The sequence below is a fragment of the Silurus aristotelis genome (genome assembly GCF_946808225.1).
Source record: "Silurus aristotelis genome assembly, chromosome: 21".
Taxonomy (NCBI): Eukaryota; Metazoa; Chordata; class Actinopteri; order Siluriformes; family Siluridae; genus Silurus; species Silurus aristotelis.
Genome location: NC_139594.1, coordinates 7,824,428 through 7,849,470, shown reverse-complemented (window position 1 = coordinate 7,849,470; position 25,043 = coordinate 7,824,428). Strand labels below are relative to the sequence as shown.

The window sequence follows — 25,043 nt, the reverse complement described above, 5'->3', positions numbered from 1 at the left end:
GTTTATGGGACCAGATGGGCTGGTTTGAGCATTTCAGAAACTGATGATATTTTGGAACTTTAACAAAGAACAGTATAAATAGTTTACTCAGATGGTGTGAAAAACAACAACAGCAACAAAAAGGTTAGAGGCTGATTCTCATTGTTGATGACAGAAATCAACAAAAAATGGCTGGACTAGTTTAAGCTAAAAGAAAGTCAACAGTAACTCAATGCAATGGTGGTAAACAAAAAAGCATTTCAGGACGCACAAACGTGTACACTATCAGAAGATTGGGCTCACCAAAACTGGACATCGGAAATTTTCGTATATCAATTTTTTAATAGTAAAATATAACAATATTAAATATGTTTTTCATATCATACATTGGGACGCTGATAGTATGTGCACATCTGCCTTGTGAGATGTCTTATTCTTGCCACCAGTTGACAGTTCAGTTGTCTTTGTGGATTTGGTGTTTCGAAGCACCAAATCCACCAAGATCCACCCGCTATATTATATAGTTTCTCAGGTTCCTCAGTTGTTAAGGCTCTGGGTTACTCCTCAGAAGATTATCGCCAGAGCCCTGGGGCCCTTGAGCAAAGCCCCAAGCTCTCTTTGTGATCCAGGGGCACTGCAACCTGTCTGACCCTGCCATCTTCCTAACATCACTGGGATATGCGAAGACAGTATTTCTGTAATGTGATATATCTTCTTTCTTTTTCTCTATTTATTGTGTAATGTTCATGTTGTAAGCCATAATAGGAAATTAATCAACATGGCGTGGTGAATCAAATATATTTGGACAAAAAAACATTCCCCCCACCACACACACACGTACACATATGCCGTACAATGTAAAGCACACCGACATCACGTGACCCACGGCCCACCCGTCGAGTGTTCGTCACGTGAACCGGCAAACGTGCGCTCGTGTAACCGCTTCGTACCCGGTTTGGAGCGCTTGCGACATAGTTTAGGAGAGTTGTGATATAAAAAAAAAAATAAGAAAAAAAAACAAACAAACACGGAAACATTTTATTTATTTACACTGAGCGGTGTTTTTGTGAAACGGCGAGTGTGCAGTAAATTCGAGGCGCGTGCGCGCGCGTTTCACTCACCTGTCGACTATAACGAGGAAGTGCGTCTTGTCAGTAAAAGGCATTTCCGCCAATGGCAACTTTTAACGCCGCGTTTTTCTTCCAAAAAAAAGTGTGTACGCGTTTTACTTCGTAAAAAAAAAAAAATCGATATCGATTAAGATTGAGGGGGCAAAGGAGTGAGCTTTAAATACATCAGCAGAAGTGAGTGAAGTGAAGCAGACCTTGTGGAGGTAAGTGGCGCAGGCAGTAGTTCTCTTTAACTCAACGACCTGTTTACTAACTACTTTTATTGACTTCCTTTCATTTCCAAAATATTTCTTACTTTAGACTATTCCTCATTTATTCCAATGACTAGGGTTTAAAGAAGACACTCAAAAACATCTAGTCACATAGTAGAACACATGCTGTTCAGTATTAAGTGTAACTATCTCTCTAACCTGCTGGGTAAATGGGCTGGTAAAGCTGGTTGTTATTTAGTGGTGAAGTATGGTTTTCTTTGTATGTTCTACAAAGTCTTCTCAAAACAATGGTAGACCTTTTAACACAGTAGACAAAATATAATTCACGAACATTACATTGAGAAGCTGAAGATGATGAATTTGATGAATAAATACAGAAAATGGTGGTGGTGGTGCTACTGCTCAAACATTAATCATCAGATGACAAACAATGATGAACGTATCTTCTCACTTCTGTGGGTAATTGAGATTTGGAATAATAAACAAATCATTACTAATGTGGTTTCTTAGACTTTGTGTTAAGCCTATTTTTATTTAATTAAGTTATTTATTTTTTTTAAATTTTAAATCAACTAAATGTAGCTATTTGTATGCCTATTGGTTGGCTAGACGTCAAGAAGGAGAGGAAACCAGTTCTCCTGATGACTTTGGACCCTGTACCGAAGTGAAATGCATTTATGGCAAAGCAGAAGCATTCAATGTGGTTGATGAAGGCAATCAGTCTGTGGGATGAAACATAGTGGACCAGGAACCTCTTTCTAGTGTCCCAATGTAGTCTGTTTTCATTTAAACAAAGTGTATATATATTTTCATAGACTAAATATACATGATATATAACCAAAAGCATGTTCATCCTACCAAACTTGGCCCAAATGGTGTTGTTGTGCACAAAGCAAGTTCCCTGAAGACATGGTGTGTTAAGGGGGAAGTAGACGAGTACAAATCTGAGCCCCATTGAAAACCTTGGGGATAAACCGGAACACCAGTTCATTCTCACAACACAAGTATATTTCACCTTTTCCAAAACTAATTAATTCTTGAAGATAACCAGGATGTGTCTCATCACAAAGTAGCTTATAGCTAAATGGGTAGTTTAAATATTAGCGGTTGTGCCTGATATAATACCATGGTGTTTGTTTATAAAACAACAGATGTACAACTGTAAAGATGGGCAGCATGGTGAATAAAAAACCAGCAGGAGTTTAATTTCCCATAATGTATTGAGAGCAGTTGTTAAATGCTTCATGATGTTGGCAGATGTTTTTAATGTTAACAGTATTTTTTTTTTTTTATTTAGAATTGAATGAACACCGCATTCATTCAGCGTTCATTGCGCCCTTGATTTCTTTCAAGTATATCTTTTTTAATTGTGTCCAGTGAAGTCCGAACTAGTTCTGCACTTCTTCTGCTTGTAATGACTAGGGTTTATGAAAAAAGTTGTCACAAACGATGATTCACTTTGGTAGATGCCCACCACCCCTTATCCCCCATTGCTCCAGAACACTAATTTTCAAGGATCCTCCATGGACATTTATTAAATTTGGCCTCTCATTGTAGTGCCATGGGTGTTCATGAGATGTACGCAGTCAGCCCTGTCAACCTCTGATGGCCAGAACGTCTGCCTCCTGTGCACCCTCACCCAAGGAGAAGGCCATCTGGGAAACGTTCACTATCCTCATGCACGTTCTGGCACTCAGGCTCATGATAGATTTGTGAAAACAAAGCTTTCTACCCAATGCGTTGAAATAAAGCCTGATTAATTGAGATTGCTAGACACAATGTCACCCCCACATTTATCAAACATGATCACACTTGCTAGTTGAATTCAAGTCAGTTGCTGTGTGGTGTCAGCTTTTGGGTTCTGGGATGACTAACTGTGAATGCAACAATGATTCCCTTGGTGTTGAGGAACTTTCAGAAGCGGGTTATCGCTCTTGAGTCTGAACCCAAATGCCACCGACAGACGTATCCACATCCCAATGAGTGGAGGACAAGCGCTAGCTCTCAATGCAGGGGGTCTGCCTGTAAGCCTTCAAAGAGAGAAAGTCACCACATACACCTCCCATACTAGCTAGGAGGCAGCGTAATTCCTCACTCCGTTATGATGATGATATCTTCTGAGCCAAGCAGGATAAAGAACTGAAATAGGCCCTTCTAAAGACAGCCATTTGGCCATGCCAGTGAATTGGGCTCGAAAGGCACGAGAATAAACCTGCTGAGTGTTTGTCAACTATCATGGATGAAAGACATGAGCTCCACTTCCTAAACATATGCTGGCAACCTAGGTGATGGACAACATGACCATGGCTTACTGACCCATACCATGATATGCTTTTCAATATGGAGCAGCTAATACTCATGCACAATATTTACAGACATACTGCAGACCATCTCTACACACAGATTCTTTTTCTTTTTTCTTTTATTTTACATGTCCTATAATGAGCGCACTGTTCATCTCAGTGCCAGGTTCAACCTATTAACCGGTACTGAATAGTAAAGATTTGATATATTGAATATATATAAATAGTAAAGTAGGCTGTCTATTGTAAACTATTGATTATATTATGTGAATTGAAATGATTTGGATGTTAGGCTAAGAGATTTAGTTTACAAAGACTACAGAATATGTATAATTTAGCATTTAAGCACCCATCACTGAACAGTACACGTAAACAATTCTTAAACTATGAGTGCACATTCAGTGCCAACTGGATGAGGATGGATTCTCTTGACTCTTTTTCTTAAGGTTTCTTCCTCATGCCATCTCGGGGAGTTTTTTATGCCACAGTCACCACTGGCTCTCTTAATCGGGATAAGCTTACAATTATAAGGAACAAACGTATAGGTACTAAACTTATACACACATTTTACAATACAACTTTATAACCGTTTTATCTCTGTAAAGCTGCTTTGGGACAATGTCCATTACTATACGAATAACAACGAATTGAAAACGCACTGTGAATGCATCCCATTTCCGTCGCTGATTCAACTCGGACGAGGGAAATCACCGGTATTCAAAAACGCATCTAGCTGTCGAGACAGCTGCATGACTTAAATTTGTTTGAAAGCACATAATTTGTGGGACTTTGTTTGTTTGTAATGTGTAAAATTGTAAATCTAAGCCACATGCAGGCACAGTTTTCTTTTGCTGTATAAACAAATGTACAAGCTGTGTGGTTTTTTTTTATTTTTTATTATTTGTTTTTTGCAGTTTGTTTCAGTTGTGCTCAGCTTAGCGATTTCATGATTCCCTGGTGTTGGTTGAGAATCATAAATCTGCATTTATTATTAACTTAAATGCTGGTGTTTACTGCATAAAAGTGTTGGCGTGTAAAGAAAAAAATAAAATAGTCCCCAAAAAAAGTTAAACACATTTGCCACTTTTTTAAAATACTGGGTGCTTTTTTGCGATTTAAAAATCTAATTCAAACCTGTTTTATGCCTAACCACACAATTATTTGTAGCCACTGAGCAAAAATACAGCATTATTGCATTTAGTTTTTCCACATTTGTTCTTAGTATGTTTTTGTTTTTCTCCACAGATGGGCGAATTGTTGGAGGCCCCTGCTAACAGCACTTTAACGACGTATTTAGAGAGCAGCAAGAGCTCTTCAGACTCTCGTTCACTGTTGCTGTCCAACATTTCTTACATGCCAAACATGACCGTAGTCATATCAGAGAACGGGACTCTGGTGGAGGACGAGATCTTTCTCAACACAGTTACTGCTCAGGCCCTCTCAGGGATATTTGTTTGGTCTGCGCTGCTCATCACATGTCACCAGGTAGGATGGCTTTTCAGACAGGGTTGCTCTTTTGTGTATTCTCCTAAAATGTAATGTAAGGAAAGCTTTTAAACTACACTGTGATTTGCTGATCAATGATGGTTTTTAATGGTTCTGTGACCTGCAAGCTAGAAAAGTGGAAGAGATGACCATCGCTGAAAAAAAAGAAAAAGTGGAGAACACATTCTTTGTGTGGAGCCAAGTGGTGTTGTCTCCCTCCACCCTGGCCTTGAGGTGCCTATTCACCTCACAGCTAGGTGAAATTTGAGTAGAGCTGTCAGTGTCTTTTCTCACAGGTGACCAATAATACATTTCAGATGTGAAAACAAACCTACTAGCACCTAGAACATGGCCAAACATTTATAGCCAACAGACTATAAGCCTTATGTTTTTGTTGAACATCCCATTGTATATTTATTGCTGCCTTTCCTTGTATAATAATCTTTACTTTTCAGGGAACATTAAGTATTTGGGATAATTCAGCTTTTACGGGAGTGTAAGTGAGATCAGATAGTGATGTTGGATGAGGAGGTCTGGGCCAGTCTTTCAGTTCACCCTGAAGGTGTTTAGTAGGGTTAAGGTCAGGTCTGTGTGCAGAATACTGAAGTTCTCCTACTCAAACCATTTCTTCATGGATCTCGCTTTGTGTACATGGGCATTGTCATGCTGGAACAGGTTTTGGCCTTGTAGTTCCAGTGAAAGAAAACAATAAGCCTACACCGTACAAAGCTATTTTATATGATCTGATGGTCATGTGTTCACATACTTACATTCATATAGTGTACTTTATAAAATTCAAAACCTTCATGTATCTCGGGCCACAAATGATATTTAGAAATGATTAACGCATAGTTGACACTCAGGATTCTAATAATGTCAGCTTTGCTAGTGGGTTTTTTATATGAATCACAGTGTACAGTTGTTGACAATCCATGTAGAGCTTTAATGTTTGCATGTAACAAAATCTTGTTATTTTGACTAAAGCATGTTGAATCAAGATTATCACAACTCAGATTAAAATACATTTTATGATGTTTTTGCTATATTTGCTCTTTTTTCTTCGTACTGTGTAAGCATTTTACAAGTCAATATTATTACTTTGAACAAACACGTTATGCAGAATGTTACTGATATGATATCAGCAGTATGGACTATTGCACTTTAATGAAACAGTAATGAGAGCCTTTACAGGATATGCTTTAATAGTAAGATTTTCATATTTTCTAAGCGAGTATATATTAATGTTTACGAATCAGCCATAACATAAAACCATTGACCGGTGAAGTCAATAAAATTGATTATCTGCTTAAGACAGCTCCTGGCACAGGGTGGGATATATTAGACCCCATGTGAACAGACATATCTCATAGTTGTGTTGGAAGAAGAAAGAATGGGCAAATGTAAGGAGGGTCTTGACAAATTGTGGGTTAGTTGACCGGGTCAGCATCTCTCCAACATTAAGTCTGAGGTGTTCCAGTGTATATACAACTGTTTATTCAGTGACAGGATCATGGGCACCTCATGGTCCAATTGTAATATCTGGCCCAAAACCTTAGAAATGACATATATTTGTTTTATTGGATTTTTTCATTAGGGGATAAGGCATGGCTACCTAAAATGTAATTTACTTAGTTTTGCTGACACAACTCATGTGCACTTCTTTTTTTTTTTTTTTTTTTTTTTCTTTTCTCTTTTTTTTTTTTTGGCATTTCATGACTCATAAAAATGTGACATTAAATCCACTTTTAAATGATGTATTCTGTAATCTGACTGTTAGAACAGTGGTGATGGGAGAAGGGGTTTTTTTGTGCAGTGCTTGGAGGGCACCTGGAGGACATGTTTGATTGCCTTCGAAGTCTTTTGTCCTCTTTCCAAAAAGTATAATGCCTTTGAGAAGCAGGAGTTTTTCAGGGAGCTTATACAATGGCATGTTGGTGTTAAGCCAGAAAATGAATCTCCATGAAATACTCTCCCTTCACACAAAAAAAAATGTCCGTGCAGTTCCATTTTGTCATACAGACCAGCAGCCAAGTAATTTGTCCACTGCCAGCTCATCTGAGGTGCTTCAAACAGCAGTCTGTACAGGAGTGGTGCAAAGGTTTTGCTAGGAAAATTTTTGTAAATCCTTATGAGATTGAAGCAGTTTTCCCCTCTTAGTGATGTCAAGTCTCCATGCATACTAGAAGGTTGAGATTGTTTTGTACTTCCACTATTGATTTGGACTAACAGCCATCTCTTTATAGAATAGCCTTTACTTTGTCACATATACAGCACAGTAAAATTTGTACTTCGCATATCCCAGCTTGCTCAGAAATTGGGGTCAGAGTGCAGGGTCAGCCATAATGCGGCGCATCTGGAGAACAGATGGTTAAGGGCCTTGCTCTAGGGCCCAAGACTGGCAGCTTGGCGATACCGGGGCTTAAACCCCTGGCCTTCCGATCAGTAACCCAGCACTTTAACCACTGAGCTCCCACTCCCCTGATCTATTGATCTATGGAAAAAAAGATAATCATACCACATGACTAGAAAAAAAGAAACCTACAACACTTTTTCCGCCACTATATATTTCAAAGTGTTTTCATATGCCTTTTGTCAAAAATGATTTCACGTGTGGGAAAAAAAAACAGACTTCAAAACAGTTGTATAAATATTTACTTACTGATTGCAGTCTATAAAAAGCTCACATCAGAAAGAAGTCTAAGGAAAACTACAAACCCACAGTCCCACAAAGTATTTAAATATAGCAAGAATGATCTGTAAGGTCATTTGCTCTCAGGTTCATATGCTCGTGTGCAGAAATGATTTTCCTCCTCTTTACATGTTCTTAAATGATGAGGAGGTGTGTGGAGTGAGATAAAAATCCAGTGTTCTGTCATTTATAATGGAACTGGAAGGAAATATTCTGAGCTGGATGGCCAGTATATCAGACATCACAGGTGCACTATTTAACTAAAAACGCTGAAGCGTGCATTTTCTAAAAACGTTCCCAACGTTTTTACAGATATTTTAAAGTCACGTATGGATTTTAGGGCTTTTTAGACCAGTGTGATCGGAATTATTTTGAAAGGTAGCGTGGTAGGTTTTGGCAGCCATGTTGCTTTGTCTAAACAGCAGCCTTTCCATTCATTTCATTAATGAAAACTGGGAAACTGCTGACACTGGAAATTGTAATCCGTTGGGACAAAAGCAAAGCTTAATGCAAGTTGTCAGAATGCCGGGTAGTAATTTTGAACATTATTTATTTAAAATACATACACAAAGTCAGAAACCCTGCTAGGGCTGATTAATGTAAGGTTAATATGAACTGCCAGTATGCATTACCAACAAAATTAAAACATGACTTAACTTGTGGATTACAGAATGGGATAACTGTGCAAGAGTGTAGTGTTCAGCTGCCCTGTGATTTTGCTAGCTGATGGTCAGTTAAAAAACAAGCTGTTTTAGTTATGCCAGCCTTCCCTATGAGTGTGGTAGCTATGATGAAATAGATATACAACAGAGATACAATATATTATGTATATTACATATAATGTTATGTACAGGGTGGTGCAGGAGAAACAACTTAACACATCAATAATGCGTGTTGTGAAGCAGAGTGACGAGAGCTCCTCAAGATGACTGCTCAAACACCCTAAATATTCTCTGGTGTGCAGGCCATTCAAACACCACCAGGGGACTTCTTTTTTTCTTTGTTTTTTAGGGCTGAAAACTTTTCTTAGAAATAACACACCCATGTTGTAATCGCATCAGCAGAAGGGACACAATCATGACTTTCTAACCTGTAATAATGCAGAAATTCCTTTTGCGCACTACTCACACTATCACCATTCTTATAAAAGGTTTTACAGCAAACGCTGTTTGTGCACTACTCCATTATAACTAATGGCGATGGTTTCTAAACGAGCTCGCAAACAATTGCCGATGCCCCGATACTACAAATTCCAAAATTTCCCATTTCCCTGCACCACCCTGTATATGGGGGAAAAAAGGGTCTCAGTTGATCATTTTAAAAAATGTGCCCAATTCAATGTATATTCTCAAAACCATGATTCAGTCTATCTGCATTTCTTTCCAGCAAATATTAAACATACTACTAGAAGCAATTAAAGTGAATCCTATTACTGCAGTCTTCTCTAGATTTCACCCTCTTTATCTTGCTACAAAGTTAGAACAGAAAGCCTTTTGATTACATCGTTCAGTGTTTAACATTGCAGTTACACAAGCATCAACATTAAAAAGGCTGTGGTATAAAACCACCATACTCGCACCTCAGCTAATCGTCCCACTCAAAGAACGGCTACCAGCCGGGAAGGGTGGGGCAAGCACATGCTTTCGCTGAGACCTGAGAAGCAACCTCTGCATTTATCATGACACGATCAGAGGAAAATGTAATCTGCTCTATCCTGCATGCGTTTTATTAATTGGCTAGTGTCACTCTGGTTCACATGGGAGATAGAGTCGGCCCCTCCCAGCCTAAAAGCACGAAGGTGTGGAGCTTTTGGCCACATACAGAGAAAAAGCTTCTAAGTCTCTTATCATATGCCTGATGCTTGTTCGGAGATCTGCTCCTGTACTTTGGATGGAATTGTAAAATTATGGTAATAAAATCATGTGATGTTCCTTGTGGTTTGAAATTATCATAAAAAAATAAAATGAATTACCCCCTTTATGTTCATTACAGGAAAGTGGACCCAATCAACCTTGGTTCTTTTGAGCAGCCTCATGGATTAGGAGCACCCACGCATGAGCCTAGCCTAAAAAAGTATTTCACGAATCACAGTCTGTGTATATAAAGACAGGATTCTGGTCTGGAGCTGTGTGACTGCAAAATCTCTAGCATGAAACATCCTAAAGATATTCCGAATGCCAATAAAGTGTCCTGAAATCTTGCCAAATGTTTATCTATGGTTTTTCATAAGTTTTTTTTTCCTAGTTAATTGATCTTGCAAATCATTTCTTACAAAACAAAATAGACATGCCTTTCCTTCTAAGTGTAATCATTAACTACGGTATTCATCTTGGGTGTGTGTGTGTAACAGCAAGCAAGAGATAAGCTTAGTACTGTTCCTGTCAGGGTGTTTTGCTGAAACAGATGTAGAAGAACCTTTTATTGTAGATGAATTATTTTCTGCCCTGTTTTCTTTCACCCCTACATCCTTTCTATTGATTTAGCATTTTCTTCAACACTGATATATGATCTGTTGATCACATTTTGCTACTCCATAATCTCAGGTCCTTGTTAATTTCCACTCCCTTTTTTTTTTTAATTTTAATTACAGAGCTCTATCTACTCCAGGAGCCAAATTCTGAAAGAAATGCATTTATATGTATTGGCAATTTTTTTTCCTGTTCTTATCATGTCTTATCACAACTATTTGTGTGCGATAGATCTACTCGCACCTGAGGTCCTACACTGTGCCGAACGAGCAGCGCTACATCATCCGCATCCTCTTCATCGTTCCCATTTACGCCTTCGACTCTTGGCTCAGCCTCCTCTTCATCAGCAATGACCAGTACTACGTCTACTTTGACTCCATCCGTGACTGCTATGAAGGTGGGTAGTATTCGTTCTGTCTGTTGTGCTCACAGGCTTTACATATGGAGACACCTGCACTGAGCTAGAATAGGTTGCAGATGTCTAACTGTCCAAACTTGTTCCTCTCATCTTTCTTTGTCGCAAAAGCAAACTACAATGCAGCACGATTATCTGTTGTCCTCATTATTTTTTTTTATCTTCCTCTTCTATGTTAAACAGCCGAACTGAGAGCAGGTGTTTACGAAGTTATAAATAAGCCTGTCGGAGGAATGAGTAGTTGTTATTTTAGTTTTTTTTTTTTTTTTTGAATAACCCAATAGAATTTAAATGAGTTGAATGTTTTAAGGGAGTTGCAGTTTGTAATATCAAAGAGGAATTTTCATTCTTCTTGGCTTTGCATAAAATATTCATAGCTGAATTTCTTAGAAGTACTTTGTGCTACGTAAAAGCACTATGCCTGAACGTTCGAAAGGTTTCATGCAAATAAATTGCTCTCAAAGCATTACTTATTTTTTTCATTGCGGTTCCATATGTAGTGTTTTTTTTTTTCGAGGTATTCTTAATAGTCTGCAAAAGAAAAAAAGAAAAAGTCTTTGAATGGTTAAACCTTCTTTAAGGAGAAAAAGAATTAATTAAGGCCATTTTTTTTTTTCTTTTAATGTGAGCTGTATAGCATTTAGGGGTATTTTTTTTAATGCAACTGCTTAACTGCTGATGACGCAAATATTGTGTCATGTTTGTTTTTCACAGCTTTTGTAATCTACAACTTTTTGAGCCTGTCCTTCGAGTATCTAGGAGGAGAGAGTGCCATCATGGCTGAAATACGAGGAAAACCCATTCCGTAAGTGTGCTTTCTGTTCTTTTGCAGAGAAACAGGTGCACGTTTATAGTCGTTTGATTGCATGATTTGTAGTTTAATGATTTTAAATGTGAGGAATTTCTGAATTATATGGACTACTATAGACTATACGAAGTAAATTACAATTAAACTAGATCACTTCCCTTTGTTTGAACTGAATTCTGGCTCATTTTATGAGCATGAGTCATCAGAGTGTTACTCTGTTAGCCTGGGAAATGGCTTTGGGCTCATGATAGACTAAAAACCTGCAACACCTCTAGTGGTGGTCTGAGATCATCCTGGGCTGTTTCCAATGGTCTTTATTTAATTTTTTTTATTCGATCCAGTTTGTTTTAGCACAAATAAATGTTATAGTCATTAGGAGTTTTAGATTAATGTTAATGCTTTTAGTTTAGCGAGTACACTTATTAGGTCTGTCTGCATTACAAAGTGTTAAAAAGCACATCTGTTGCCTGTCAGTAGCTCATTACCTCCGCTTCTTCCTCATCACAGTGTAAGCATACCATTTTTATCTTCCTGTACACTTTCTATTTCCTCTCCAGAGTCTCACCAAATCCCTTCAGCGTCACATTATACACGTTAAACATGGCCGAACAGGATTTCATATATTGACTCGATTCTTTCCTTACACGCAGCTCAGAGTTATACCAGACATAATCTCTTTATGCCGTTGTGAAATTGACCTGCCTAATCTAACACACCTGGCTGTAATATCCAGGTGCGCCTGAAAGACTGATTATAACTGGAGGGTGGTAGATTTCTAGGGAAGCCTAGTTTAAGACTTGTAATCTTATTTTTTTTTTTCCCTCTCCCCTCTCTTTCCCCTCCTCCTGTTTTGTGCCTTTCTAATAATATTACACTGAGGGCTTCTAAAAAGCTCCCTGTAGCCCTCTTTACTTTAAGAAGCAATACCCAGCAAAGGGGTGCTAAAGGAACAGCTGGATTTATTCTGCCCTAATCAGAATCACTACAGTTCTACACAGATGGGAACTAATTAGCATTTTGTTTGGAAGGAAATTGGATACATCCGTGCTCATTTACAGTTAAGGGATGTGCTAAATGTCCCAAACCAAAATTTTTTCTTTCTTTTTAAAGTTAGCTTAATTATGTGTTTCTCTTACATTTGATTCGAAAGTTGTCAGTTCTGACAACCTGGTTTCAATGTTGTTTCGCCACCTGTTCACGTAAAGGTAATGGAAAACTGAATTTCTTTAGTCGCTGTAATTAGCTAAAGGACAATGGAAAAAGGTCAATATTATAGCTGTGCCCCATATACCATTTCCATTTATTATCTGAAAGAAGAAACATCATCTCATCCAAATCTACCACCTCACTTGTACCTGTTGTTCCTTAATTACATGTCCCTTATTTCACTTTGGGGTTTTTTCACAGGTCAAGCTGCATGTATGGCACCTGCTGTCTGTCAGGAATGAGCTACTCTATCGGCTTCTTAAGATTCTGCAAACAGGTTTGTTTTTCTCCTTGATAAGCATTCATCTGCGCAGTGTCGCATTCATCCTACTGTGAATATTATAAATTTCATTTGCTGCCACCGTCACCGGTAATACCAACACAGCCGCTGAGGGTTAAGCACCTTGTAGGTGTGTTATGCTTCACTAAGAGCTGAATTAAGTTTTTTTTGCACAGTGTTCAATGGCTGCTTGAGTATAAATGCCAATATATGATCTTCAGAGGTGGTCTGCCAGCACTCCGTGTACCATATCACAGAGAAACTTATTTGAATTAAATCTTTTCTTTTTTTTCTTTTTTTTTTTTTTTTTTTTTTTTTTTTTTTTTGAATTGAAGATTCATAACTATATTTTTATTCAAAAGCCAGAAACCAACAGCGTTCAATTGTGTTTTTCCTCAGAACGGAAAATGAAAACAGTTCTGAAATGTTTGCCTTGGGATGTTCGTCACCTAAACTATCATATAACCTTTTTTTTTTTCTTCTAAATAATAAAGTGGCAGCTACTTTTTTTTTGTCCACTTTTCTTTCAAATAACATTCAACAGAAAAAAAACAACAAAGTTTGAAAAGAAAAACAATGAAGACTAGGTGCGATCAACTTGATGATAAACACAGAGAAATAATAGGAGTTGTCAGAGTGATGCTGTCTGCGACGGGAGCGGAGAAGCTCCCAGCACTCCGAGCATAACACTGATGGAAATTGGATTTGAGAGCTCTGTCTTCAAAACAGTGAATAGTCTCCGAAATGAACTTTTTTAGATAGAAAAATGGAAACTGCTAAACACATGGTTCTCTTTGACTGGACGGCTACGTGGCCGTTTTTCAAAGCAGCTCCTTTGCGACGTGTTCAGACCAGAGTGCAGTCGAAGCATACAGATTGAGGTGGCTTTTTCTTTCATTTATATTTTTCACCAAGTAGACTGCTTTGATTAGGAGGCTCTTTTTAATTAACTTGATATTGCACACCTGCCTGCATGTAAAAGACCTGAGCTGATAACGGGGCATATATCACTGGATTGGTGCATTTCTTTTATTTTTTTATTATTAATTTTTTTTTTATTGTACCAATAAATACCACTCTACAAACACTGGAGCTTTTTAGTAGTATCAGTTAGAGATCAGTTGATTTTATAATCCTGGCATCGCCAAATGATTTGATCCCATAACTAAATTTAAGAGAGAAATATTAAGTGTTGAGTCTGTATCGTAAACGATGTAAAACTATGCACATTGTCAGTAAAAACCAAAATGCATTTAATTCTCATACAATTTACAAATTATAAACAGAGGTTTAAGATCATAAACAAAATGGTCAACTGTTTCACCTGTATCTTCAACGTACATTTTATTTGACTTTAAAATCAGTCAATTGAAGCATAAGGATCTTTTATATTAGAAATCGAGCTCCACAGTTGGTTAAAAAGATTGAAAGTTTGTGCATAGTTTTTGAAAGCTACCCAAGAGCCAGCTTTTACCCAAGTGTGATGGTGTAACTGTACAATGTATCGCACGTGTTGGTGGTTGCAATCTGGAGCTGTTGGACTATCAGACTTTACAAGTGCATGTCTTGCAGGTTCTTCATTAATGTGACCACATGCACTTTATATACAGTACTTTAACTCCAACGGGATTCGCAGATTGGGACATCTGGTGTTCAAACAGTGCAATTGCATTACATGAATAAATAATAGAATGCTGATTTGCACATTGTGAATCAATGTGATGCATCGTTTTACAATGTCTCATTACATCCCTAATATTCATATATGACTAGGATTAGGTTTTAAGCAGTCTTTTAAAATGTTTCTATTTAAAAACACTATGTTTTGATTGTCATTAAGGCCACGCTTCAGTTTTGTGTGGTGAAGCCCATCATGGCCATCATCACGATCTTCCTACAAGCCTTTGGCAAATATCACGATGGAGATTTTAAGTAAGTTTTTACATCTTAATTACATTTTACTTTGCTATGATCCAGTTAGTTTGCTAATGCAATTTTTTTTTTTTACTTCTATACCCTGTCTTCCTACAGTGTGAACGGAGGCTACCTCTACATTACAATCATCTACAACATTTCTGTGAGTCTGTCCCTCTATGCCCTGTTCCTCTTCTTCTCTGCTACCAGTGACCTTCTGAGGCCTTTTGAACCTGTACTGAAGTTCCTGACCATCAAATCTGTCATCTTCCTCTCCTTCTGGCAAGGTGGGTAATGGTTTATAATAGAGGTGAGGTGAAAGGAAGTTTACTAGGGAGACAGAGCTGGGAAACTTGGAGGGCCTTTTATTATTTTAGTAATTGTTTCTAAATCCCAGCAAAGGGCTGTATATTAATCATTTCAAAACGTTGCCCACGAACCAGCAGATTGTCTTCACCTAGAGATCGCTCCGGAGTGTCCTTATGTGGTGGGATGCTAGTCGCATTGTTAACAAGTGCTTAAGTAATTAGTCCCAGCAATCTTAATTTGTGAGCCACTCACCACAGTGACTGAAAAGACTAATCAATCCGAGATAATTGCTCTCTGTGCAATGCGCTGTTGGTGAGTCCATCATGAAGTTTAATATTCAGTACAAACCTTGTTTTTTATAATTCTGAGCAGATTTTATTTATGTTGCCTTTTCACAGGCAGCTGTCAAATTAAAAATTCATAAAAAAAAAAAAAACCCTTTCTGTTTTCTGTCAATATTAACATAAGATTAACTCAGAGGGATCTTGACTCACGTCTGATTTGCATATAAATGTTTTAATAAGACTCCTTGTTTGCTTTTCCAGCATGGTGTCCACTCATGCACAGTTAATAAAGACTTATATATAGACTATTTATCTTTTCATTCTTTAGTAAACTACAAAAAATTGAAACTAATGGGGGAAAAAATGAAGTGAAGAAAAAGTAAATTCCTCAAAACACCTTTTTTTTATATATATATATATATAAAATGAGTAATTTTTTTAAGACTTTCTGAAATTTCAGAAATTATTATTCACTTATTTTAAACTCATTACATTTGGATTATTTTACTCAAATATCCTTTTTTATTTTGAAGACATTTATTTGAGACATGTTTAGCTCATGGGCAATCCAGTTACTTTTATATATCGAAATGGAATCAAAATATTATACCATTTAAGTAAAAAAATAAAAATCTTTCCCAGGAAAAAGGTCTAAACTTGACTTTAGCAGATAGTATATGCCATGGTGATAATGTGAATAATGATGATTTGAAGAATTACTAACAAACAATCCCTTGTTTTGTTTTTCCCCCAGGCATGGTCCTGGCTATTCTGGAGCGCTGTGGCGTGATCCCAGAAGCACTAGTTATAGACGGGCACGAGGTGGGCGCAGGCACAGTAGCGGCTGGCTGGCAGAATTTCATCAATTGCATTGAAATGTTCTTTGCTGCTATCGCACTCCGTTATGCCTTCACGTACAACGTTTACCAGGAGAAGAAGAGCCAAGCTCCAGGTGGGCATGCTGCTTAGAAATCTGACTTCTGTCCTTAGTTTACACTTCCTTTGCTGCTGTAAAAAAAAGAAGGCTTGCAACGCGACTTCAGAGTAGATGGCCTCAGAATAATGTTTCTCACAGGGGTGGAAGGAGACAGCAGGACTCAGGGTTCAGAGGAACACAGTATAGTTCAGCTCTCTTCTGAGCCAGGGATAGTACTTTAAAAAAAAAACCCACACATCTGTGGCACAGCACGTGGCATAAGAACATTTCACTTGAGGTTACAAGGATACAATTTTCAACCTTTTTTGCAGTCAAAATCAGTCTTTGTGTATTAGTGAGGAAGTAAACAAAGAAGAACCTGCTCAGTGCTTCTGGAGTGTGGGGTCTTTCTGTGCCTTTCTTTATTTTTTCTTCATTGTTTTTTTTTTTTTTTTTTTTTATCCTGCCCAGGAATTTTAAAGCACCTTTGTTTGAACCCTCGGTCTTGTTGGCAGTGCACGGTTCAGGGTTGTGCAGAAAATGTCTATTTAATATTCTTCAATCTCAGAGCTAATGATATTGTGGCTCCGGAATCTCAAGCACTTCATTAGACCTGTATTATGATTCAGTGCATTCTGCATGAAATACGGCTGAGATTCTCTATTTCATTGGTATGCCTGTGTGGCTTTGAATGCCAATACGAAATCTCTGTGGGAGGAATGAAATATTCTGTCTGGGAAATTATTATTAGGCCTTCAGTTACTAGCACTTCGCTTTCAAACGCATCGTGTGACGCCACATACCTACGTGATATCTGGCTTAAACAGGACCTGGAGGTAATGTTTTGACTGGTTTAATGACCTTTTGGTGTTGGAGAAAAGGTCAGAAGAAGGCACGTCTCAGCGGACGAGCTCATGTTTGATTGTGCCTATCCTTTTCCTCCTGAAGCAAAACGGCTGCTAAAGCTGAGAGCTCATCAGCCCTTCTTCTGACCCTCAAACATGCTACAGTCCCTAGCAATAATCTCTGGAGTGTAAGTACTCCCTGTGGTCCACTAGAGGGCAGAAGAAGACGTGGCAGATATCACTGGGCCCCAGGCTCCAAATAACTTCCTTTTATAAAGCCACAGCTAAATTGTTTTTTGTTGTTGTTGTTGTTTTTACTCACTGAACAATTCTAGCGTTAGGGAAATGAAGCAGGAGAGTCCACATCATGGGGCATGATTTCATTATTTGTATTTATTTATTTTTTTTATCCAAGCTTCTGTGAACAGCCAGGTCGTAGTGTGGTGGTGCTCCTGGCAAAGAACTTGCTCACAAAAGTGAAAATAATGCATTGCAACTCAGGCGTGGCAGAATCTTGTGCAATATCTGTGAAGACATTGTATTTTTTTTAGAAAGGTCATGTAAAATGCACACACAAAACAGAGTCTATCAAAGGCTTCTTGATATTTATAAAAATATATATATAATAATAATAATAATAATAATAATAATAATAATTCTTATGCCTTTCAGTTGCTTTTTATTCCATTTTGGGGTTTTTTTTGTCCATGGGTCAGAATTTATTTACACACACACAGTAATCCCGTTTAAGTTCCGCGGTGGTTAAGTTCCAAAACTGCCCAAAAATGCTATTTTATGTATACAGTACTGAACTGTATTAACATTTTACTTTATTTTATAATTATATTTTAAATTTCATTATTTCAACATAAAATTCCATAAAAACAATTACCTATAAGTTTTTTCATGCTGTTTTTCAGACTGGGAAAATCAACCAAACAAATTAGTTATGTGGCAAACGCAATTCAGCTGTGTGTGTGTGTGTGTGTGTGTGTGTGTGTATGTATGTATGTATGTATGTATGTATATGTATGTGTGTGTGTGTGTATATATATATATATATATATATTGTGATTTCTGGATTTTTTTTTTAGATTATGTCTCTCACAGTGGACATGCACCTACGATGACAATTTCAGACCCCTCCATGATTTCTAAGTGGTAGAACTTGCAAAAAAGCAGAGTGTTCAAATACTTATTTTCCTAGTGAGGAAAATAAGTATTTGAACACTCTGCTTTTTTGCAAGTTCTACCACTTAGAAATCATGGATATATATGATTTTTAAACTTTTTTTTTTTTTTTTTTTATACCAATGCCTGGAGGCTACTTGGTCTAGGATGGTTTACCTCATTTTGTGCATTTTTTATTTTATTTATTTTTTTTTTTTTACATCATCGATGTAAGTAATTCTTTTGTCTTTTTAGATAATGTCGCCTCCATGCACAGCATCTCCAGTGGACTAAAAGAGACCATCAACCCTGGAGATATGGTGCAGGATGCCATCCACAACTTCTCTCCAGCCTACCAGCAGTACACGCAGCAGTCCACGCAGGAGGTGGTGCAGCCGAGTCAGAACGGCAAGGTGGGCCCGGCCATCAGCAAGAACCAGAAGAAATCTGATAAAATCACCCTGATCGACACGGATGATGAGTTTTAAAACCGAGCAGGTGTGTGTGCGGGCGCGTGTGTGTATGTATTTATGTATAGAGAAAAAGGGACCCACAGGTACAGAGAACATCCTCTAAACCTAGACAGATATAATCTAGACCAAGTAACACGTGCTTTGTTTATGGTTATGTAATCCCACATTGATCAAGTCATCTTCAGTCTCCCGCTTATTTAAATTCCCCCTTAATGAGGAAGATTTAGAACATTTTCAGTGACATCTTTAGGTGATGTGAAAAGATTAACAAACGAACACACAGCATTCCTTCTACCGTTAAAGGAAAGCAGTGGTATTTTACAGTCATCTCGTGTGTCATCACTGCTTAATCACGGTTCTTGTCTTCGTGCTGTCGTCAGGGTCCCGTGTGACTCCTGACCGTGTTACTTCATGAGATAAGTGTAACGGAGGCGTTCAGAAAGTTCGCACTGTTCGGAGGAGTCACTTCACAGAGCACCTCTTTTGAAGTATTTGCTCAGCGGCCCTCAGCTTCCGTCTCCTGATGAACGGAAGAGTCTCTCAAAGACATTGTGGTTTTGGAGCACCGCATTTCAAACTGTTTACCTCGGCCCTTTGAAACACTTCATATCTCCTGCATCAAGGACACAATGAATGGCATGAGAACTTTTCCTGCCTGGTAGGGAAGCTTTGTAATGTTTCTTACCTTACACTCTTCGCCTTCTCTAATCCTGAAAACTTCTGCAGTCTTAAACCATAAATTAAAGCGAGCTGTGTTTTTTTTTGTTTATTTTTTTATTTTATTATTGTAAATAATTTGTATATAATTTAGTTGCACAGGTGATGATGGGAATGTTGAGGTTAATATATTGTTATTGTAAAGGAAAAAGTAGTTGTTTGTTGGATTGATTAATATCCAGTGGTGGTGTTTCATGGTCACTTTTTTTTTTTCATGCTAATATTTTTAAATCCTTTTTAAAAGATCATTAACCTGAACAGATTGTATTTTCTTAAACGACCAGTATATTGAGTGACGCTTCTTTTCGCCATCTTCAACAGACTCAAATCATTAAGTTATTATTCACAGCTGCACCATTACGAGCGACGTTATAAAAGCAGTTATTTCTAAAACTTCCTGTTCAAGTTTTGGATTAATTGTATTGTCTCACAAGGTCTTGTCACATATATACATACTATCCTTTAAATTCAGCTACTGTTTAAGGATCATTTTAGGATTTGAATAAAGTTTAATACTCGCATTGTATGAAATAAAACAGATTAAAGTGAAGGATATTTATAAAGGGGGGGTGGGGGTTGTTTTTTTTTAAAGCCTTTTCTTCTGTCGTGATATAATTATCTTGTAATGACCTTTATAATAAATCACTTACACTTGTTTAATGAAGAAGCTTTATTTAAAAGTACAAAATGCACACTGCGACTTATGTACAGGAATAATTTACTTTTCTTATATTCAGCCAGAGTGGGGGGGGGGAGCAAGTTTATTTGTACATGAGGGTAGTTCATTGAAAGAAAGTAAATAAAGGAAAGTATATACAATAATTTAGAGGTTTTAAAAATAAAAAAAAATAAAAAATAAATATTAAATTTCAAGTGTAATAGATATACAGAGATTTCGGTAATGGTGTAAATCAGACCCTTTCTCTAAGTCTAGGTTTCGCTGCCTTTCACATCTGTATTTACAATCGCTGTTCGGATTTACACCTCAGGAAACTTTCCAAAAATTTAGCCGTGTGGTTGATTTTATTTCAATAAACCACTACATTTATCCTTTACTACAATACATTAAAGCTTCTTAATAGGCACTACTGCACTCTAATCTCACCTTCTTCCTCCGTTAGCTTTTCATTCAACTTTCATTCAACTACAGGGGAATCATTTAGCGCAGCAAACCGTTTGGAGTTTCTGTGTGTTTATAGGCAAGTGTGTTCAAGAGCACTGGTTCATTTTGTATTCATTTATTTTTATGTGCGTTCATGGTACATAGCTTTAAGGACTGACTGAGCGTGTATAGAATATATACTTTCAAAAAAATAGATATATCATATGCAAAATATAGAATAATTTAACCTGTTCAGCCAGAAAAAGGCCACATACAGCATACATAAAATATGAAAAAGTACCCACTTAGTGAGAACAGCATCTCAAGTATGCCAAGAGAGAAATGAGAAAAGGGGGAGAACCTTGTACGGAAAAAGTGAGTTTCCTTTTGTTCAGCAAATAACAAAGCGGTCAGTGGAGTTCACTGGTGGTTTATGTTCTTTCTTCAACATTTAAAATACACTCTCTGTTCAAACTGTTCAACTAAACACTGGTGACTAGAGCAGAGGGGTTTTCCCTATCCCTGTTTCATACTAGAATGTGGCCTAATTTAAATAAGCTCAACCATGTTTCATTGAATAGTTCTGACGAACTAAATTTCTTTTAGTTACTTGGTCCATCAAAAAAAAATTTAAAATAAAAGAAATGCCTTGTTCATCCAAGAAGATACAGTATGCAGGGTCTCAGATTCATCATTTCTTCACAGCATTTTGAGAGCTCACCACTAGAGGTCAGTACAAGTCACAGACAAATAGGGTTGGGTATTTTTGGTTTTGGTTTGAAATGGAAAAGCTTAAAATCGAACTGGAATTCATTAAGAGGAACTGATAGTAATATTTCAATGGGGAAATATTAACTCCTTCTATGGAATAGGAAGTGAAAAAAGGTAGGCATGGGACTGGGGAATTTCTAGGTGTTTTTTATAATTCAAAACTAGAAATAAAGGTGTGTGTGTGTGGATGGGGGGGGGGGGTGTTCGAAAATGTCTATCTTAATGTGACATTTAATTTCGAACTGTACATTGTTTAAAGTCAGTTTGAAATGTTGTCAGCCTGTCATCACAACAATGACTTTGGGGGTTGGTTACAAAAATAAAAATGACACCTGCACATTTAAAGAGTGAAATGTGACTAGCTGAATCCACCAGAGAAGCAAGAGATCACCATAAACACTGATATGTCCACTGATATGTTCCTGTGCTGATTTACGAGGAGGGGTTTTTTTTTTTCTTTTTTTGAAAGCAGAATGGCTATTGTCAAACATAAATGTAATGTGTACACGTGTGTAAAAGTCATTCTCTGAACTTCATACTAATCCCAAGATATGCGGGTCATGACCTAAACTGTACAAAGATAAAAAATTAGCTGAAACAACAGAACAATAAATCTAAACATTTAGATATGGAAAAAAAAATGGGACACAGAAAACATTTAAAAGAGATACAAAATAAGAAGTATGCCAAAAGCATAGCAGTAGGCCACAGAGCCAGGGCTAACAGCAGCCTACACAGCAGCACAGTTTTTTATTCCCCTAACAGCCTCGCCAGGGAAGAAGGAACAGTCATAGTCACTTGGGTAAGAGATAATCCTGATTGCACGTGCAAGTCACAGGTGGTCGTTTTTCAAAGAAATCAAATCAACTGAACAAGTGTTTACACGTAAAGCTTCACATTACCTATTACTCTTTCCAAAAAAAAAAAAAACATGCTGTCACGTCATAAAGATCTAGATCATCTTCACCCAATGGCTTGTCTCGAATTATTTGCGATTCAAAAAAATCAGGGTTACCAACACCGGCAGTGAAGTGCCACCTCGTGTTACCTGGCAGTAGGAATGCTTTCTAAATGGACGGAATCCTCAATGTGAAATGAAGGTCGAGATCTTCACTTCACTGGTTGTTTTTTTTTCCTTGTCGTTTGTGAGGCGATAGCGAATCTGTAATATACAGGTAAAAATGGACTTGCGTTACTTCTGCCAACACAGCTCTCGTCTCTATATCCAATATGGATTACCTTCCATTCGTTATGGCGCTGACGAGGAGAAAAAAAACAAGTACAGGATAGCTGGTGCATATCTTTAAAATAAAAAACCTGCATATATTATTTATTATTAGATGTTAATGAAGGGGTTTTCTTATGACTATACTGTGTAATAGCAGTCAATGGAACTGACAAGTGCCTTTTCCCCTAAAAAAAAAAATATAAAAAATCTTGTCCTGATATAGTCCTATGTGTAAATGGCAAGTGCTTTTATCATCTTATTGTAATTTAAAAGTGAAAGTATAAGTGCTAATCAAATACGCTGAATTGCTGAGTTAAAGTTACTCGCTGTTTTCTTTCCCAACAGCTTGTTCCCTCATTGTCTCCATTTGTGAGAATGTAAATGAAAAGAAGAATGTGTAGGTAAAGAAAAATATTCTTAAAACTCAATCACGTGTCTTCAGGACTTCTCTGGTCTCCTACCGTTTTCTTTGAAACCGGATTTCAACCACGGCCCCTTATTTTACATCTGAAATCCCATATTGCAGTAGCATAATCCATATACAGCTAGAAAAAGCTCAAGATTTAAAGCTGTTCATATATACTGTACTGTTGCAAGTGTAAGCAAAGAAATTTCCTACACAAACATGCACAGTTACATGAATAGATGGTGGAGTAAATGGTGTTAGATGATTGACTTTCTAAAGTAAAAAAAAATAAAAAGATACCACAGGCATCAGCGCATTCACAGACTGCCATTGCAGGTTCAATCAAGTACTTAATCCCCATGTTTGCAAGTATCGTCTCCGCTAAATCTCAGTGTGGGTCGGGGAGAGAAGATGAGAAGGCCAGTGTGCCCTGCCGGTGCCGGAGCATTAGAGCACAGTGCACAGACGACGTAGGCGGTTTTGTTTGGATATGAGTGGGAGTTTGATTGTGCGAGAGAAACAGATGAAAAAAAAAAAAAAAAAAAAAAAAAACCGTCTGCCTCCCCATCCCACCCCCTTCAGTCTGATTACTAGAAGTAGGGTGGGAAAGTTTTGGAACCAGTTTGGACTAGAAGGAGGAACTCTTCACTCTTTCCTATGACGGGGCAGAGCATGGCGGAGTCGGAGAGCCGTGATTGGCAGACTTGACGATGGTGATGACGGAGGTGGTGGCCACCTTGGCAGGTGTGAGAGGGCCGCATGCCACGGTCCGGGCGAAACACTGCAGAGCTTCATACTTGGCACGAAGCGCATCCAGCTCCAGGCGCATGCTGGCGTTCTCACGGGCCAGCTTGTCTACCTCGTGCTGCAGCTGGCACTTCTGGCGCTCGAGCTCCTCTTTTTGCGTGACGCGTTTGATGCGGCAGCTCGCGGCATAGCCGCGGTTCTTGAGCGTGCGCCGCCGCTGCTTCAGCCGCACCACGTCCTCCTTGGTGAGGCCACGCAGGTGCTGATTCAGCTCGCGCACTGACATGGCCACCAGCTCGTCGTCACTCAGCGCTGGCGCATTCTCACCCTCCTTCTTCACCTGCATCGGGAGCAGCAGCACATCAATTCACAGCTATGGCTAAAGCCTAGTCCTGCATGCACAGTATATTATAGAGCATTTTTTTATGTTGTTGAAATCTGATTGCTTGCATCTCTGAGCAGTTGAGGGTTGAGTCCTTAAAAGACCCAGCAGTGCCATCTTAGTGGTAGTGAGATTTAAACTTACAACCTCCTGATCAGAAGTCCAACGTCTTAAACGTTGAACAACCACTTCCGTTTAATTTTGTATAACAGCAGAGCTCTAAGGCAAATCCCTAGATTATTGTAATACCATTTGTTCTAATATGTTCTCGTGTTCATACATGTTTGGTGGCTACGCCACATAGTCAGATTACAGAAACATGTCTGTTAATCATGGCATTAAAAGCTGTTCTCGTTTAACCATTAAAAGAAACTTATTAGTAAAGTGTGTGTACTTGCAGGTTGAAGTGCTGGAAGAGGATTAAAATCACTATGGGATATGCCGTTATTGAGAATTTGGTGTTAAAGTGCTGAATGCGGCAGTATTATTGTATACACAAATTCCCAGAAATCAAGGCCACTATTGGTGAAATGCTGCCTACTGTATTTATCATTTATATGAATTTTCTCTGGGTTTAATCCTATTGGAGCTGCTTGTAACATTTATAGCCCTTTGATACCCGAATGAATAACTGAAATATCAATAAAAAGAACTGATCTGATTTTCCAGCCCCACCTTCTACCAGAAACTCTATATACCTATAAAATTGCCATTTACATTAAAGAGGTGGGAGTTGAGAACGGGAAGGTGGAGCTCATTTCTAAGGTGGAAATAAATAATTCAAAAGATTCATTAGTAGAGTCA

At 38.0% G+C, this 25,043-nt stretch overlaps 2 protein-coding genes across 3 annotated transcripts in view; one reads left to right on the top strand and one right to left on the bottom strand.

Annotated features, from left to right (window-relative positions):
- Positions 1-1,114: 1,114 nt before the first annotated feature.
- On the top strand, positions 1,115-20,263 carry tmem184a (transmembrane protein 184a). 2 transcript variants are annotated; one of them, XM_083523266.1, is made up of 10 exons: positions 1,130-1,312; positions 4,870-5,109; positions 10,498-10,663; positions 11,396-11,486; positions 12,897-12,972; positions 14,816-14,907; positions 15,007-15,176; positions 16,237-16,434; positions 18,669-18,911; positions 19,267-20,263. In XM_083523266.1, the coding sequence occupies exons 2-9, from the start codon at positions 4,870-4,872 to the stop codon at positions 18,899-18,901; spliced, it is 1,266 nt and encodes a 421-aa protein (XP_083379392.1). In that variant the 5' UTR covers positions 1,130-1,312; the 3' UTR covers positions 18,902-18,911; positions 19,267-20,263. The 2 variants fall into 2 exon arrangements, with proteins under 2 accessions (XP_083379391.1, XP_083379392.1); XM_083523265.1 differs by having other exon boundaries at positions 1,115-1,312; positions 18,669-20,263.
- The window catches only part of mafk (v-maf avian musculoaponeurotic fibrosarcoma oncogene homolog K), a 14,858-nt gene continuing 10,073 nt past the window's right edge, over positions 20,259-25,043 (bottom strand). Inside the window, exon 3 of the mRNA XM_083523267.1 lies at positions 20,259-24,197. Within this exon, the coding sequence (XP_083379393.1) occupies positions 23,766-24,197 (432 nt within the window). The 3' untranslated portion in view covers positions 20,259-23,765. The remainder of the gene's footprint in view (positions 24,198-25,043) is intronic.